The sequence below is a fragment of the Phoca vitulina genome, unplaced genomic scaffold (genome assembly GCF_004348235.1).
Source record: "Phoca vitulina isolate PV1807 unplaced genomic scaffold, GSC_HSeal_1.0 scaffold65, whole genome shotgun sequence".
Lineage (NCBI taxonomy): Eukaryota > Metazoa > Chordata > Mammalia > Carnivora > Phocidae > Phoca > Phoca vitulina.
In genome coordinates, this window is record NW_022589768.1 from 9,011,954 (window position 1) to 9,029,200 (window position 17,247).

Genomic DNA, 17,247 nt, shown 5'->3' on the forward strand with positions numbered 1-17,247 from the left:
ACTAATAACGTGTTATCTTAATGACCTTCATCCCCTACTCTCTTGGGGGGTGGGGGGGTGCGGATAATGGAAAAAATCTTTAATTGTCTCAGAAAAATCCCTTATCAAATCCTAATGATTTTATTCATGATTTCCTGTTAATCCTCAACAAGCTGCCATGTTTACTAACATCTAAAATGGCTACACCTCCTTCCCCGCCGACCCTACATCAGTCAATCTTTCTCTGAGAATGGCTTGCAGAATTTTGCAAAAGTCAATACGCATCTGAAAAAAACCGACAAGAGGAGATTCAGCAAACTGAGGAAGAGCAAATGTGGAGAAGAGCCAAAGAATGAAATGAGGGTCACTGAGATCAGCAATGTGCAGGAGTTCTAGACGATGTGAGAGGGAAACAACACTTCTCTGAGGGTGGCCAGATAGCCAGGAGAAAATGTTCCAGGTGAGCTCAGGATTTGGAGCAAGAGAGGGCTCCTGGTCCCCCGACCCTCTTCAAAACAGATCAGCTGCACTTAAGTCTGTTTGTATATAAAGGGATTCCTCCTAAGGTTTTCTTGGAAAAAAATTCCTGCTCCTTAATTTTTTTTTTTTTAATTTCCCAGTAGATTGGTTTATCTTAACTAGTAGGAGGATGGGGGTAGGATGGACAGACAGGCGTTCTGAGTTTAACATCTCACTCCACACTCCCACCCTGTCTCAAACGCACCCTCAGTGCCCTTCTCCATCCTGCTGAAGGTCATTCCTGGTCACTTTTCCATTGGCAAATCCACAGATTCAACCTTGACCTTCCCTCCAATTCATCCTTTTATATTCTACTACCTCTGCGTCCCCAGATTATATCCTCCAGAATGAGGTCTTCTCTGTAGCTAATTATCAGTCTGAAATGTAACCTAGTGATATCCTTATTTTGACCCCAGGAATTCCTTCTCTGAGGTTCAAATGTTGTTTTTGTTTTCGTTTTTTTTTTTAGTGCAGACCCCATTGATGCAGCAGATTTTTACACTCAGGTAAAAAGAAAATAATAAATAACTAGAAGGGACTATGCCAAGATAGCACAAGTACTTAAGGGGGAGGAAGAGAGTGAGGATTCTATTTGCTTTAGACTTTTTAGATTTGATTTAGGCTTTTCTATAGTCCTTATTCCCCACATACTCTACAATGAACTCTGCTAATCAGGAGGGGGTAAAAAAAAATGTTACCTTCTGACAGGAGGTCCATAGACTGTTGGTTGTGCCATGCTGTAAATGCCTGTGGGCAGGGCCAATGGTCCCCAGTTTGCCATAGCAACCAACACACCTTTTTCAGCCTTACCCCCTTCCCTTCAAAAGTGAATTACTTGCCTACTAACCCCCTGAAGGCATTTGAGATCCCAGTCATCTCTATAAAGATGTTTGCCTTTTTTAAAGAGGAAAGTGTAGGCGCCTTCAAGACTCAAAGATGGAATTTCTCCTGGGGAATATTCAGCCCCATGACGGGCTGGTGGAGAAATGCTCCGTGACCCAGATTATTACACCTGCCAGCACCCCACTCCTCTGGCAAAACTAAAGGAAATTTCATCTCTGCTCTTCATTTACCATATCTGGGGATTTCATCAGCCCGTTGAGGGTGAAGTGATGACTTCACAGTGACCGAATGGGCACCTGCAGCAGAGCAATGAGCCGAACAAATGAACAGCCACGGATCTCAAACGAGACGGACAAATTAGTGCAGACTCTAAACTCATCTTTCCTGTAGTCACGCATACACCTGCACGGCCTGGCTGGGCCTGCTGTCAGCTGTCTTTTGGGACTCCTTGTACCCAGCCAGGTGCTCCACCGCTTTCTAGCTGTGTGGCCTTGGACATGTCAGTTCACGGTTCTATCACTAAGTCTTTATCTGAATGACAAAACTAATAATATCCCTGCCTAGGAAGTTGTTGAGAAAATTAAATGAGATAATACATGTAACGTTGATGGCTCAATGCTTGGTGCATAATCAGCGTTCAATACCTGTTGCCTATTATGACTGTCATCATCAACATGATAAGCAAAATCCATTTATTATTCCAACTTCCCCCCTATTGTTGCGGACAACAGAGTGCCAAAGGCTCAGGATGTGAACATATTCTTTTTGGCAGCCTCATCCAAGAACAGGAGCTCCAGGGTCACATAGCTGTTGATGTGAATCTGGGCTCTACCAGTTACTAGCTGTGTAACCTTCGTTAAGCTGATTAGCCAGCCTGAACTAGATGTCCATCATCTGCAAAGACTAAAGCAAGATGAAAAAAAGATTAATTACAACATCAGCCTCACAAGTCTATTATAGGGAATGAATGCAAAGCATAACACCTGGCACAGAGCATGTGCTCAGTAAATGATAATCCCCTCCCCCATAAGGATGACATCAAACTTCACGTACCTTTTACCAGTGACAATTGCCCACGGAAAAGTTCCTAAAAAAGTAAAATGTATCCAAGTTTCTTCAATCTCCATGTAATGACTTCTCACCCCAAATACCCACCAGCTTTACACTGTTGCCCATCTGTCCTTAGACATTCCGATACAGACACCCTGAGGGTCACACCCCCCAGGTGTCCCATACAGAAAAGCCCATACTGTAGACCTTTATTGTTCCCCTCTCTGGCAAAAGTTACCTCAACTGGGTCCAATTACACCAACACTTTCCTAGAGGACTGGTTAGTGTTCTAAGATCCCCTTAATTGATAATGTTCAAGAGGTTACTAGCCCACCCTTGCCTTGGAGAAGGCATACATGAGTAAGAAGAAACACAGGATTCCAGGCTCCTATCACTCTTGAGAACAAAAATCTTCAGCCACACAGCAGACTCTGACATTACCGTCTCAAAAAATTCTTGCCCAGGGAAATTAAATAGCCTTATCGCTTCTTTCAGGAACTTCATGAAAATCCCATTCATACAAACTATTGACAATTCAGCTAGTCCTTTCCAGGATAGTGGCTCCTTCTCGGAGCAGAAGACCACTCAACTGGGCTGACCAAACTCCCATTTACTCGTCAGGGTTTGCTTCCAAACCTTCTCTGCACTGTTTCCCCCAACCCTGAGCAATTCCATCACAGACACTGCCTATCTCCATCAGGAATCCACAATGAAAGATCCACTTTGAACGCGGCACTCCCATTCTATAATAACCACCTGAGAACATCACCTTTGGAGACATTATTAAAATTCGAGGTACTGACGACCAATACACTTGCCTTTGCAACACATTTCTTTTGTGGTCTTCTCAGCGAGTCAATTTAGGAGATATTTCTGGACAAAGCAGGCTTTTACCAAGACTTATAAATCATATTATATGAACAATGACCTGCCTACTTTGCCATTATAATACCAGTTACAATTATGGAGTATTTATATACTGAATGTTTTCTATGTGCTCAGTACTGGGCTAATCATTTTAAATGATTATCTCATTTATCTCATGAAAATGCTTTGAGATAAGCATTATTTTCCTCCTTTTACAGATGAAGGCGCAGAGACTAAGAGGAGTCAGACAACGTACTGAAGCCCTTAGAGCTTACAAATGACCTCTCCACGATTCCAATGGGGCTCTCCAACTGCCTCCAAAGCTTACATCCCAGACTGTTACTCCCAAAGCTTTTGATGATGAAGTGATGATAGTTTACACTTCTTTGTGCCCAGAAGAAGCCCTGTACCTATGACCAGAATAACCAACTTCTTGAGGAAGGTTTCTAAAAGGTTACTGAGGTAAAGCCATTTGAACACCTGAAGCCTGAGGTGCTTGAGGGGAGTGGCTTTCGGCCGATGTTACCTTGGCTCAGCCCCTCCACCTGGCCCTCCGCCCCCATCTTCTCTGTTCCCTCCTGTGCCCTGAAATTAGGGACAGAGTTGATTTTCACTAGGAGACTTGACAAGATTTAAAGGCCCCCAGGAAGTGGCCCACAGTTTTTCAGGTCACTGGAGGAGATGTTTGGGAGTTTTCCTGTCACTCAGCCAGTGACTCCGTGAGACCAGCCCCAAAGTCAGGCCCGCACACGAGTCGATGCCGCTGGGCGGGAGAGACTGAGGCAGCTGTCCCCGGCTCCTGCCTCACGAGGGAGGAGCCGCCATCCATGTGCTGAGACATAACTAATCTTAATGTCATTGATCCTGGAAATTCTACTCGATTATCACTAGCCCAAATAAGAATAATGATATTGAATTAATTTACAGGTATATATATTTTTTTCTCTTTGTAGAATAGCTGCATATCAGGAAACTTAACCGTCAAGGAAATTTCAGTTTTGAGCAAAGCTTGTTTGCCCATTGACCGCCTTTAAAAAAAGGAAAGAGGCTTCTCCTGAGCCCCAGAAATAGAAAGCGTTAGAGAATGTCCTTCGCGGCAGTTTTAAATCTAGAGTCTTCTACTGCTTTTGTGCTTTAAGCACCAGTTCCTTCTAATACCTCTCCACAGAGACATTGCCAAACCGTAGGCATTCCTGCACTCAGAGGAAAGCCTCGGATTGTGGACCTGCCTCTCCGGCCCTTGGCGGGAACCCTGTCTAAGGAAGGGCATCAGGCTGTGATGCCAGAGGAGGAGGGGCCACCACCCCGTATGTACTCCCGACACCAAACCCCTCCAGTTCAGTACTCAGCGTCCCAGGTGAAGGATCAATGGCATCTTGCACTCCCTCCGTTCTAAGGCTTATGTTTTTTTCACAGGTTTTAGCATTTCCAAAATTAAGTGCTTCTTACCAATAGCAGTGTTTCAGTTATAACTGGCAGCGTTTTTTTCACCACATAAAAAGTGGTGCATCTTATAGTCAACAGCATCCTAGATTCGAGGAGCTATGATTAATTTTGTAACATTGTTCCTTTGAAAACTCTCTGAAATGAGTTCATTCCCAGCAAGGGGTTATCACTTGAGAGGTTTGCTGTGCATATGCAAATATGCAGAGGTATTCTGTCCTGAAAGCCAGATCCTGCGGTGGTGAGGTATGGGATAAACCATCAACTAAAACCATGCTCATTCACCCAAAACCCAAGGCACCACCACTAATTCATTCCGCAAACACTTACTTAGCAACTACTTGGGGCCAGCACGGGCCGGGCACTATTGAAGGCACAGGGGTCCTGCAGCAAGAGAGGAGACAGACCATGTCTCTGCTGGTAAGGGGCTTGTTTCCCATGGGGGGCGGGGTGCATGGAGAACCACAGAACCAAGTAGGCACACGCGCAAAGAAAAAATTAGGTAATTTCAGAAAGTGACAAGTGCTATGGTGCTAATAAAACAGTAATGGTAGACGGAGCACCTGGGTGGCTCAGTTCAGTTAAGCGACTGACTCTTTGGCTCAGGTCTTGATCTCAGGGTCCTGGGATTGAGCCCCATGTCAAGCTCCATGCTCAGCGTCGAGTCTACTCGAGATTTTCTCTCCCTCTGCCCCAACCCCAGCTCACATGCTTGCTCTTGCTCGCTCTCTGTCTCTCTCTCTCTCTCTAAAATAAATAAATAAATCTTAAAAATAATTTTCAAACAGCAATGATAGAGTGACCAGGGGGACAACTACTCTAGATTGGGTGGTCAGGGAAGACCCTTTGAGGAGAGGGTATCAGTGCTGAACCTGAATGATAGGAAGGAATCAAGAAACAGAGCTACGGTGGCAGAAAATTCTAGAAATCTTGAGAGCACAGCAAGTGGAAAAGCCCAAAGTAGGTGAGTACAAATAAAAAGCCTGCAACTAAAGCCAGGTGAAAAAATTGAAGGAGAACAGTAGGAAATTATTGAAAAGGAGGGCAGGGATCAGAATGCGTGACCTCCACCACTTGGACACTCATCATGGCAGGTGTCCCTGCAGAAAACTTTCCTGGTTTGACTGTCTACCCACTGCCAACTCATCAGATGACACTTGAAGAAGAAAGCCAGGACTTACACCAGGAAGGAGAAAGCTGCGACCTTCCCCACTGCCTTTCCTCATCGACTGATACGAGAGACACTGGTCTGTCGGCGGCGTCGCCTGCTTCTGGCTGGGAACAGACTAGCAGCGCGGACCGCGGGGAAATGCACCTGCAAAGTGCGGCAAACACCACATGCCGACAGGCTCATGCTGCAGTATGCCTCCGGGCCTGGAGGGGGCGCTGGAGGAAGGCGGGGAGCGTGTGCCTCCGCGCTCCTGGCTGGCTGCGCTCTGGCCAATCCGGTCCTCTCTCCTACCACCCAGACCGTGCCCACAGTAGCCTCCTACGTGGCCCCTATGCTTCCAGCTCCCTCCACGGCCCAACACTTACTTAAAGCACAACTGGGAGGCTGTCATCATCCCCTACTCAAAAAAAAAAAAAAAAAAGCAATGGCTTCAGGGAAATCCGAAAGTCTGGGGACGCCAGGAGGGGTCTGGTGTTCTCTGGGACGCACGGTATGGGGTCAGTGGTTGCCATGCTGTGCGCCCCTAAGATTGGGGGAGGGGCTAAGGGAGAGGCTAAGCGGGGTCTCTAACCCTCGTTGCCACCACTGTCGACCATGTACATGCAGCGGTTCTGCAAAGGATTTTGTTTAGGCAAAGGATATGAAATCTTGGGCAAGTAAGTCAAACCCATTGGGCCCCGAAGTTTTCTCTACAGAACAGTTTCTCAACCTTGCGCTGTTGCCTTTTGGGGCTGGAAAGTATTATTTCCTGGGGAGAGGGGGGCTGTCCTGTGCACTGGAGGAGGTTCAGCAACATTCTGGCCTCAGCCCACTAGATGCCAGGAACAGCCCCACCTCTGCAGATGTAGCCACCAAAACCATCTTCAGACCTCGCTAAATGTCTCCTCTGGGACAAAATCGCTCCCGCTGAGAACCACTGCTATACAATAGTTAAATATTTACCTGTCTTGCAAGGACTACCATGAAGATTAAATAGGATAATATATGAAAAGGTGCTTTGTAAACTGCTAATATCAGATGTCTGTAGGAAACACCTGACTCACACCTCGGCATAAACAAATAATTGTACAGTCGATCCCGAATGTGATGGGGCTCCTGTGCCCCTTCAGAGTGGGGAGATGTTTATCTTTCTGTCTATCTCTTTAAATCTCTGCGATACTTTATCTTTGTCAATCCACAGCCAGTCATTCATTACGCCAGGATGATACGAGTTCTAAAATCTAAAACATTTAGAGCTCAGCAATCCTGGATGTTAACCCCCTGATTCCCTAGACTGGAAACGAAATGAGGGTATGTGGGTCAACTGAACAGGCCAGTTCATTCAACGATGCTGCATCCAACGATGTACTTATTCCTTTTACAGAAAAAGCTTCTAGAGGGAACACAGAGGCTGAAAACAGCTATGTATTATTCAACACTCAGGGAGATGTAAGAATGATGAATTTACATTGCAACAAGCTTTATAGGACCAGTTCCTGAAACTCCCAGGATTTTCCAAATGGTGGTGATAGGAAAGTGAGAGATGATCTTTATAGAGATTTACTAAGATCTAGCGTTATACTCCCACTACATGTACAGCACCTTGTTTAAATCTTACCAATTCTCCTTGGAGGGTATCGTGTTCCCTGCCTTACAAGTGAGGTGGTTTCAGCACGGTCCTTAAGCAAGGCACGTCGAGAGGCCCTGATTGGAATCCACAGTCTCCTGAGAGCCAGCTTTGAGACCACGAGGCAAACACTATTCTCCACCATGTCTTACCCTCTCGGACAGTAAGAGGTTTGAGCTTTTAGCAAACACACACCCTTCATACATGACCCTGAGCCACCCCGAGGAGGCCTTCACACTGTTGGCAAAGGAACACCATGGCCCAAACCTACAGGCAGATAATCAAGCCAGAGAGAAGGCTCTGGATAAGGACCTAGTCTTACACGACTACCAGAGTACAGGACCACCTGCTTAAAATACAGTATCCTGCATGGGTGTAAGAACCAGGACTGGTTCCACTCTCATTACAACTCTCATTACAACAATATTTTATGTGCCAACACTTTTGCGTCCAGCAGGAAAAACCCAACACCACCGTCCACAGCTCTGTTAGATGCAGTGTGGGGTGACTCCAAAGACGCCTGGCCATCTTGGGAGGGTGGTTCACCATCCTGCCCATACTACCAACCATGATAATCTCCACTGGCTGCTGAAACTCCCCATTTAATCAGACTTGGTTCAGTTGTTTAATTAAGTCTCTTAACACCAAAAGACTTAAAAGTTCCTCGACTAGGGCTCACTAATGAACACAACATTTTGGATCACTCCCTGTGTCCCACTAGCCCTTCCTTATGACCACCGCATAGTAAAAACGAGCACACTCTTCAAACTGCCTGAAGGACGTGTCCACACATCTTTAAACCGCGATCTCAGACAGCAGACGGAGCTCTGAGAGTGTCCTGTGAATATTTATTTCAGAGGTTTTCAAACTTGATTCCTTTAAGCCCCAAAGAACTTCCATGGACATTTCTCAGAGGCAATCAAGAGCTACTGAAGGGAGTTACACAATAAGTTAGTCATGGGGATTAAAGTAGAGCATAGGGAATATAATCAATAATATTGTAATAATGTTGGATGGTGACAGATGGTGACTACCTTTACGGTGGTGAGCACTGCATGATGTACAGAATTCTGGAATCACTATGTTGTGCATCTGAAACTAATAGAACAGTGTATGGCAACTATACTTCAATAATAAACACAAATAAATAAATAAAGTAAGTCAGCCAGCCAGCCAGGGAAAGAGGGGGTAGTGAGGGAGAGACCAGGCCATCATTCATTGGGATCTCCCACTTCTGCTTCCATTTTATGTGTTTAAGATGTGTCATTTCCTCATTTTATTTATTTATTTTTTTGAAAAGGAATCTTCTACTGAGGCATCCTCAAACTACTCATCTTGTGGAGCCCTCCCATTTTTGCAAAGCCAAGCTAAAGTCAAGTACAACGATGAAGAAGTAATTTAAGAGCACACAGGGCATCGGAAAGCAGAGTCCAGGTTTCCCCAGCTCCATGTGGAGGGCGCAGATCACCTCTGAAATATGAAGGCTTTCTGCTTTAGAGACAGTCATAACCGGGTTCAAATCCTAGCTCTCTGCTGACCTTGTTGGGGACCTTGGGAAAATTCGTAAACCTTTCTTGCTATACCTTCCTTGTATGTAAAATGGGCATGTAAGGTACCTGGCAAGTGTTGGGGCTCTGTAATCAATAGTCATGATCGCTGTTCCTTGAAGGTACTCTAACAAACCGTAATTCTCTTCCCACACCCCACCCTGCTTTCTAGGTCCTGCAGGGGCGGCAGTGAACGTTCAAGAAACATATTATTAAGTGGATGAGGGATGCTTGTGGGCCGTGAGAAGGCAGGCAGGCATTTCCCTTAAGTGGTGCCTTTGGCCTTGGCAGCAAAAGCAAGGAAGAGACAGGTTATCAGAAGGGCGTGAGGGAGATGGGGAAAGGTAACTGCAAGATTTGTTGCTGCTCACCAGAGGCAGCCCTCAAAAAAGCTGCTGGGGATGCTCCCCGCCCTCCATAAGTCCTGCTCAATCATGCTCACATCACTGGGGATGCAACAAATTCCAGAGGCTTTTCCAACCCAGAGCTCCACTCACCCTGCCTCCTCCCAACTCCCCTAAATAACGGCTGAGCAAATGCCTCTGAGACCATCTTCAGCTAATTTCCTTCAAGACATGCAAGCTGCTAACGCTGGGAAGTACAGATAGTGTGGAATAGCAAATATGGCCAAAATTAGATTAAAATAACCTCCTGATAAACAAATTACTCACTGAAAATAAATAGTCCACCGCTGCTGCAGCCAAGATAACTAAAAGAACAGCACCACCACGTGGCAAGAAGAGGAATTACACACGCCGCCATCTGGCCAGTCCCTGTCCGCCCACCCAGCTTGGGAGGAGTTTGACCCAGGGGGCAAGGGAGGGGAGCAAGGGGGAGAGGTGGTATCCTTTCAGCTTAAACCTTAAAAATATTTTATGTACTTGTGCAAAAGACAGAAATATTTGTCAGGGAGTTCTGAACTTTGAGCCAAGGGGGGTAAAAAGAAAAAAAAAAACCAATGTGCCAAGTTGAACGCAGAATGACATAATGGGAGTCTGTGATTCTTCCTGTCCAGGTTCCCTTCCTCTCCCTCACCCCATCGTTCATCAGATTCGTCCTGATGCTCAGCCTCGCAGCAGAGACTCTGGTCCCTTGCACGGCCATGCTGCTGTGTTGGGCACCTCTTAGCAGGTCCCATTCCGATGCTTATATGGAATGGACCATGCACTGCTCTTTTCTCAACTAAATGGCAGATGCTCCTGCCCCCCCCCCAAAAAAAATCCTTCAGATACTTAGAAAATATTTATGTAGCTTCCTTTCAGCTTTTGGTCTTGTCCTCTTTGGGCTAAATGAGCCGATCCTCATTATTCTCTTCTTGGAATGCACAAGGCTCAGGCCCCAGCATCGAGACTGGCATGGCGGGCCAGCCCACAAGCAGTGTGCATTACACACGCTTCCCAAACCTCAGGTCTTATGCCTATAAAATGGGGATTATAACCCCTGCTTGATAGGCTAAATGTATATATAGTGGTTGACACACTAAGAACTCAATAAACTGTAGATCTCTGTGTTGTCATTTCAACCCAGCAGTGTGATGGATGTAGCTTGTTATTCTGCATTCATACAAAGTCGATTGCAGCAGTCCATCCCAGGGTGACAAATGCAAAGATCTGTCAATATCATTTGAAGCAGATTTTTGGTTTGTCACAGAAATATACCGCATGCTTCTCCAAAAGATATGGCGGAAGAAGAGACACTGAGTGTATAATCACACCACAATTTGATTCTTTCCAGGAACAGGAATTGGGCTGGCCTCTTCACTAAGGTATATTGAAAATAAATGAATGAGACTTAAATCTCAAGGAACTAGAATCCTTCCTCCATTAATGTGTTACCAGCTCTGGGCACAGCCCAATGCGAAGTATGGGGGAGACAGTAGGGACCCCAGCCCTCATGGAGCTATACCCAGTAGTAAAAATGCATACACACATACACATATGCAAAGATACAGGAATCATTGATTACAGTATGGTTAGTTCTTAGAGGTGTAAAATATAAGATTCTATAAAAAGGCTAATGCCGGGCAGAGGTGGGGCTGGGTAGTATTCAGAAAAACCCCAGACAGAGGTATTTGTGCTAGACCTGAAAAAGGAGTAAGTGTCATCTGGATAAGAAACTTTCAAAGTCTCAGAGATCTGGGTGGGGGGAGGGTCACCCCTCTCTCTGGTCTTCAGTTTCCCCATGTGGAAATGAGGAGATGGGGGGTGGATAATGCCAATAGTTTTCTGGGATATAGACTACAACACTGTGTCATAACCGCCAAACTTGCTAGAAGATTTTATCTTAATTATTCCAACCACTAAAAAGAATGGATAATTATGTGACATGACAGAGGTACAAAGTATTGCTATAATGACAATTATAATACATAAAGGTACCAAGTCAATGTGCATTATTACATTTACACAATGTTATATGTCAAGTATATTTCCATTTTTTCTAAAAGATCAATAGTCTTCCGGATTCTCAGGGGCCCTATATTTTTGTGAATGTGTCTGTGAGGCCATCTTGGGGGAAAATCAGTAGAAATGGACAGACAGGGCTCTGAGCTCTCTACAAAAAAAAAGAAAAAAAAAGTTTGAATACCACTGCACTAAAACAACCCCCAAGGTCTTTTCCAGCTCTGACTGTCTGACCCCATGGCCCTCACCTGGTAACAGAAGAGGAAATCACACTATGTGGGCACAACACATGAGGACAGGCCCCACAGGAACCCAGATGGCACATGTGAGTCCCACCAAGGCTGTGGTGATCCCCGGCTCCTTGTCTATCACCGTAAGATCACAGGAATCATAATGCCAACCATCCTAAAACATAGACTGTCATTCTGAGAACTCTTCAGAGCTCCTACAAGTCCTACAAAAGCCTTAGGCGGGTGCATCTCAAAAAATGGCTCATTCTTTGACATTTTGCAGCAAAGCAACTGTCTGGCCATAATACCCTCCCGTCACTGCCCTGCTGACAGCCAGGCCTCGCTGAGAGCATGAGGATGTCTCTACAGGATCAGGCCCCTGGGCACCAGAAGGCCCTCCCTTCCCACACACCCAGCGCAACAGGCTGAGGCCCGTCCCAGGAGCCAGCCAGCCAGCCAGCCAGAGCATTAACTAGGAAGACTAGTGATGAAGTCTCATCTTCCTGCCAAGCCTCCCATTAGCTCCCTCGCATCTCTCCCTCCCTCCACCTCATCTCCCTTCCTTTATTAACTTACTTCCCTATTTCCAGCACCCTCCCCACGCCCTCACAGTCTGCAAACTTCCAGACTCCTCTAAATGCTAATTCTTAAGTTGGAGAGTAGTCTGAAGTAAAACCATCCTCTTCTTCTTGAGATTTGGGGCCTGAACCAGAAGGGGTTGCAGGGGATTCCTTATAGTGGGAATGTGACCTTTAAATCTGGGCAGCAAGGTTAATACCAAGGCGTTACCTGAAGATTCATCACTGGGGCAAGTACAAATCAGGCAGGCAGGATGCCACACACTCATTCAAGTGCCGCTTCCAAGGGCTGTGCAATTTTTCAACCCTGCATTTATACCTAATGCTCATGGAAGGGGTGTTATGGAGCGAAAAGAGAGAGGGAGAGGTGGGGCAGGGGGAGGGGAGGGAGTGGACAGTGAGAAAAGGAGAAGAGGATGAGGTAAAAAGAAACACAGAGGTACAGGAGGAGGGAAAGGCAGATGGGAGGAAATCCATGAGATGGAGAGAGACAAAGGACAATATGTTGCTTGGGTTTATTAGAGGAAAAAAAAAATTGCCTGCACTAGAAGCACTATATCTTAATCAAAGCCTTTATTAAGTTTTGGTAATGAAAAGCTAAGAGTTTTTGCGTCGGCTGATGCATCAAAGGGCAACACTTTCCGTACAGGGAAATTGAAGTAGGGTTTGTGCACCTGTGAGTAGAGCGGAGAAATGGATGCCATGAAAGGTATGGGATTTGGATTAGACCTTTCTAGCCCCTGCACCTACAAAAAGGTCCCTTGAATGGGCAATGACTTCATTTTTGGCATCCTAAATTGCGGAGACAATTGGAATAGCAGTCTGGGACGTCCAAGCTTATTTTGCCTGCTATCGCTCAGGAAGGGAAAGAGACAAGAGGTGTCTTCTGGTTCATTTCCCTCTTCTCGCCATCCACCTATCCTACATGGCTTCTCGTGTAGTAGCTACGGGAGGGAAGAGAGAACGGAGGCAGCATAACAAGTGTCCTCTGCAACCCATGGGCTCCTTCCCTCTCTTTTTGTTGCTAAGGTGGGCAAGCAGATCCTCAGTCCTCCTTTCCCTGATACTGGTGGGCACTGCCTCCAGCTCGTCTCTATACCCATTAGGCACAGAGAGGACCTTACTGGCCTCAGATGGCCAAGCCCACCCAAGTTTATTGCCACAGAAGCACTGGCTGCCCCCAAGGTAGTAAGCCAGGTCCTTCCAGCTTTATTTCGACTGAGGAATGCCCTTCCTTTGTGAAGCAGTTACAGAGATACGTTACAGTGCCAACTTTTATACGACAAGCAAGCATCAAGACCAGACTGATCACTAGCCAAAAGGATTATGTGTTTAGGAACTAAAGGTTCACATAAACATTCCCAGATATCCACTGCCAGATGGTAAGGGTTTCAATTTTAGGCAGAAACTGACTTCTTGAATTTAGGTCCAGCTGAAAACAAACCCACCCGGGATCCAAACTGACAGACACTCCATGTCAGGTCTTAACTATGTGTGAAGACAGTACGAAGCAACTAGAAAATTCCATGACATACACCTGCCCCACAGCAACCCCAGCCTATGTGGAGTGGTGCCATCCCTACCCAGACCCTCCAGGCCACGCGATACTTTGGTTATGCTGGTAGAACAACGATGGCGACTACCTGGTGCTCTGTTACTGCTCCTCCCCAGATCCACGACAGACTTGGCTATTTTAAATACCTTTCCTGCTGAGCTCAAATATGATCTCAGAATCCTTCCACCCACATGTGGGAGTTGGCACTTGTAATGGAACCTATTTGCCCTCCTTGTTCTAAGATCCTCTAGATCTGTAGGACCTGCTACTTCCCAAGGAATTTCTGCATGTCCAGAAGTGACGTTCCGCCATCCATATTTTTACCTCTTTTAAACTCACAGGAATGGCACCAACGCTGGGGAATTTCAGATCAGTTGTGCAAAAAGAGCATTTCTATGAGATACCAATAAAATATTTGGGGAGAGGTCATCTGAAACCTTGAAAGGTCTTCAACCTTTGGGTTGGTCCAATCTACATCAGTGATTTTCAATAGGAGGCAATTTTGACCTCCCAGGGCACATTTGGTGGTGTCTATAGACAATTTTGTTCTTTTTAACTGGGAGTGCTACTGGCATCTGGTAAGTCAAGGCGAGGGATGCTGCTAAACATTCTGAAATGCACAGAACAGGCCTCAACAACTAAGAATTATCCCGTCCACCATGCAAGAGTGTCAAGGTTCAGAAACCCTGATGTATATTAAGGTGGAGTATTCAGTGATCGAAAGCATAGTAGAGAACCTTTCATCCAACTCTGTCATGTTACAAAGAACCTAAGATACAGACAAAAGTCTGTGCAGACAGCTAAGCAGAATTAGCAAATAACCCCATATACCCTTCTAGTGGGACAATAAAACATGTTTTATATGCAGAGGATAGCAGGCTATCAGTTCCCCAATAGTCTATTAATATAGTTAAATAGACATTAGAACCACAAATGTTAAGATCATTGGTTCTATGTGTGGGTTTTTGGGTTCAGGTAGTAGAGGGCGGTAATTTTCATACATATAAGTATCATTCATTCATTTTATTCATTCATATATATTCATTCAGAAATCATTCATTCGTTTTAATGTTTAGTCCACAAATTTATTTCAAGCTTTTCATTGTGCTGATGCAAATAATTCAGCGATCCACAAAGATGACCCTTGCCTGCAAAAGTACTTTTTTTTAAGATTCATTTATTGATTTTAGAGAGACAGAGAATGAGAGCAAGGGGAGGGGCAGAGGGAGAGGGAAAGAAATCCTCAAGCAGGCTCCCCATTGAGTGCAGAGCCCAACCCAAGGCTCGATCCCAGGACCCCGAGATCATGTCCTGAGCCAAAATCTAGAGTCGGCCGCTCAACCGACTAAGCCACCCAGGCACCCCAGGGCAAGTTTTTCTAGAGAAAAGGTCTGACCTGAGCTCTGAAGGCAAAGTAGAAGTGAGAAACTTTTTTAAAGTTGATCCGCTAGCACAGCATGCTCACTTTGCTAAGGACAGCCAGCGTTTTGAAAACCTGGCTACATGTTCTAAGCCTGAATTAGTCGGTATATTGTCACTGCTTTTTGGTTTCCCCTGGGTCCATGCCTGGTGCCCCGTATGGAAATAGTTAATAACGGGCATGTGCCTGCTTTCAGATTTCTACACATGGTAGGTACACTGTGCCTCGGGACACTCGACTCTAAGCCTACAGGCTGAGAAGGGTGTGTGTGTGTGTGTAGAAAAGGACGTCAGCCTTTCTCAGGGCTCTCTTCCTGTGAGACACGGAGGCCTCCCCCACCTAGACTGGGCTGGTTCCCCCGGCCCCTCTCAGCTCCCTTACTTCCCGCAATCCCAGAACTCTTCCAGCACCAAGCACCTGGTATCATCACGAGTTGCTGCAGCAGGTAGGTAAATAACAAGAACATGATGCCAGCCTGCTGCGAAACACCTCCATTCCACCTGCAGGACAGAGCGCCGCGAACACTCGTGCCTGCGTACTGTACAGGGTTCCAACTGACCAAGCGAATTCAAGCTTTAATTTCTTTTTTTTTCTTCAGCCTACAAAAGGAAGTGCTAAGTGATATGGCTTTCTCTGTGCCGAGAGTTGACAGAGATCTATGGTTGGGGGGAAAAGGTGTTTTTATTTTTATTTATTTATTTATAAGTTTTATTAAAGTTCACCTATTACCCACAGGCCTCGGGCTCCCTATAGAGAAACAAATATCACAATTGAAGGAATGGGTTTCCAAGGCGCCAAATTAAAATAGATGAAGAGGTAAGGAGGGGAAAAAATAAAAACATTACACTAAGACTTCTTCACTCCCAAGTGCATAGTGCCTTCTAATATATTGCACACATGAAACTGACTCCCAATGTAATTAGACCAGGGCTACTAGGCAAAAAAAAAAAAAAAAAAAAAAAAATCTTCAAATTATTCAGACCCCCAGAGCTATTCTTTTGCAATCACTCAAGTAACTGAGAAGAGAGCCAACTTTTTAATATAAATTTGTTATTAGAATCTACACTGTCCAAGCGACTCCCAACACCCCACCTGCCCGAGAATACAGAGTCATGAACTGGGATCAGAAGCAAAGGCAAGAGTCCTACTTCCCACCCACCCAGTGCCATCACCTTTTCTTCTACAGGACAATCCTAATGGAAACGGGACTTTATTCCAACAATGCTTAAGGGCCCACTGGCCCTGTTCGAAGGACCTGGAGAGTTCCTCGGGGCTGCAGAAGACAACACACTCCCTTTAGAATAAATTGCCTTGACGGCACTATGCACAAGCATGCCCACATGGACAGATACTAACTCTCTCATTGCAGCCTTGTGCATGGAACAGCCATAATATTCTCCATCTCACCCTGAAGACCCAGGAATGGCTCTATTGCCTTCCAGGCTGAAAATGAGCCATGGAGATACAGAGAGCATCTTTCACTGAACTCAGAGGGGAAAGAAATAACCACTTTTCAAAAGAGGTGCTTACTGGATTTCAGCAATGCTGCCAGAACTTCGGTGGCTGCCCTGGGGAAAGAGAAAGAAAAGTGAAAAAGTCAATGTTCAATGGTCTTTTTGTTAGCCCATGGATCCCAAAGCCAGCAGGCTCCAATATTGCTGCCACCCAACAGCCCCATTATTAACCAGGGAGCAGGCGTTCTATTGATTGCACCACTGACCATTAAAGAGGCATAAATGCAGAAAATTGCTCCAAGCAAAGTGTCTGTCTTGAAAATGGGTCTCAGGAGTCCCCACTGCTGCTGAAAATACCTTCCCCTCCCCATCCTGCCTCCCACCTTCCACCACCTTCCTTACACTATGCTCCTTGTATTTCTGTTGTTCATCCCTGCCAGGGCTCTTGTCAGTCTCTTGGTTTATACTCGGGAACCCTGGCGACTCTGGAGGATGGGCTGGGAGGGGGTGGGACGTGAAGGCTGAGTGAAGGCAGCATTGCAGTGAAAACTTCTTAAAACACTCATGGCCCTGGGGACACACG

The 17,247-nt window shown here is 45.7% G+C and overlaps 1 protein-coding gene across 1 annotated transcript in view; it reads right to left on the minus strand.

The window, feature by feature from the left end:
* The window catches only part of AGBL1 (ATP/GTP binding protein like 1), a 582,976-nt gene that overhangs the window by 395,066 nt on the left and 170,663 nt on the right, over positions 1 to 17,247 (minus strand). The window contains exon 6 of the mRNA XM_032391919.1: positions 16,741 to 16,778. Within this exon, the coding sequence (XP_032247810.1) occupies positions 16,741 to 16,778 (38 nt within the window). The remainder of the gene's footprint in view (positions 1 to 16,740; positions 16,779 to 17,247) is intronic.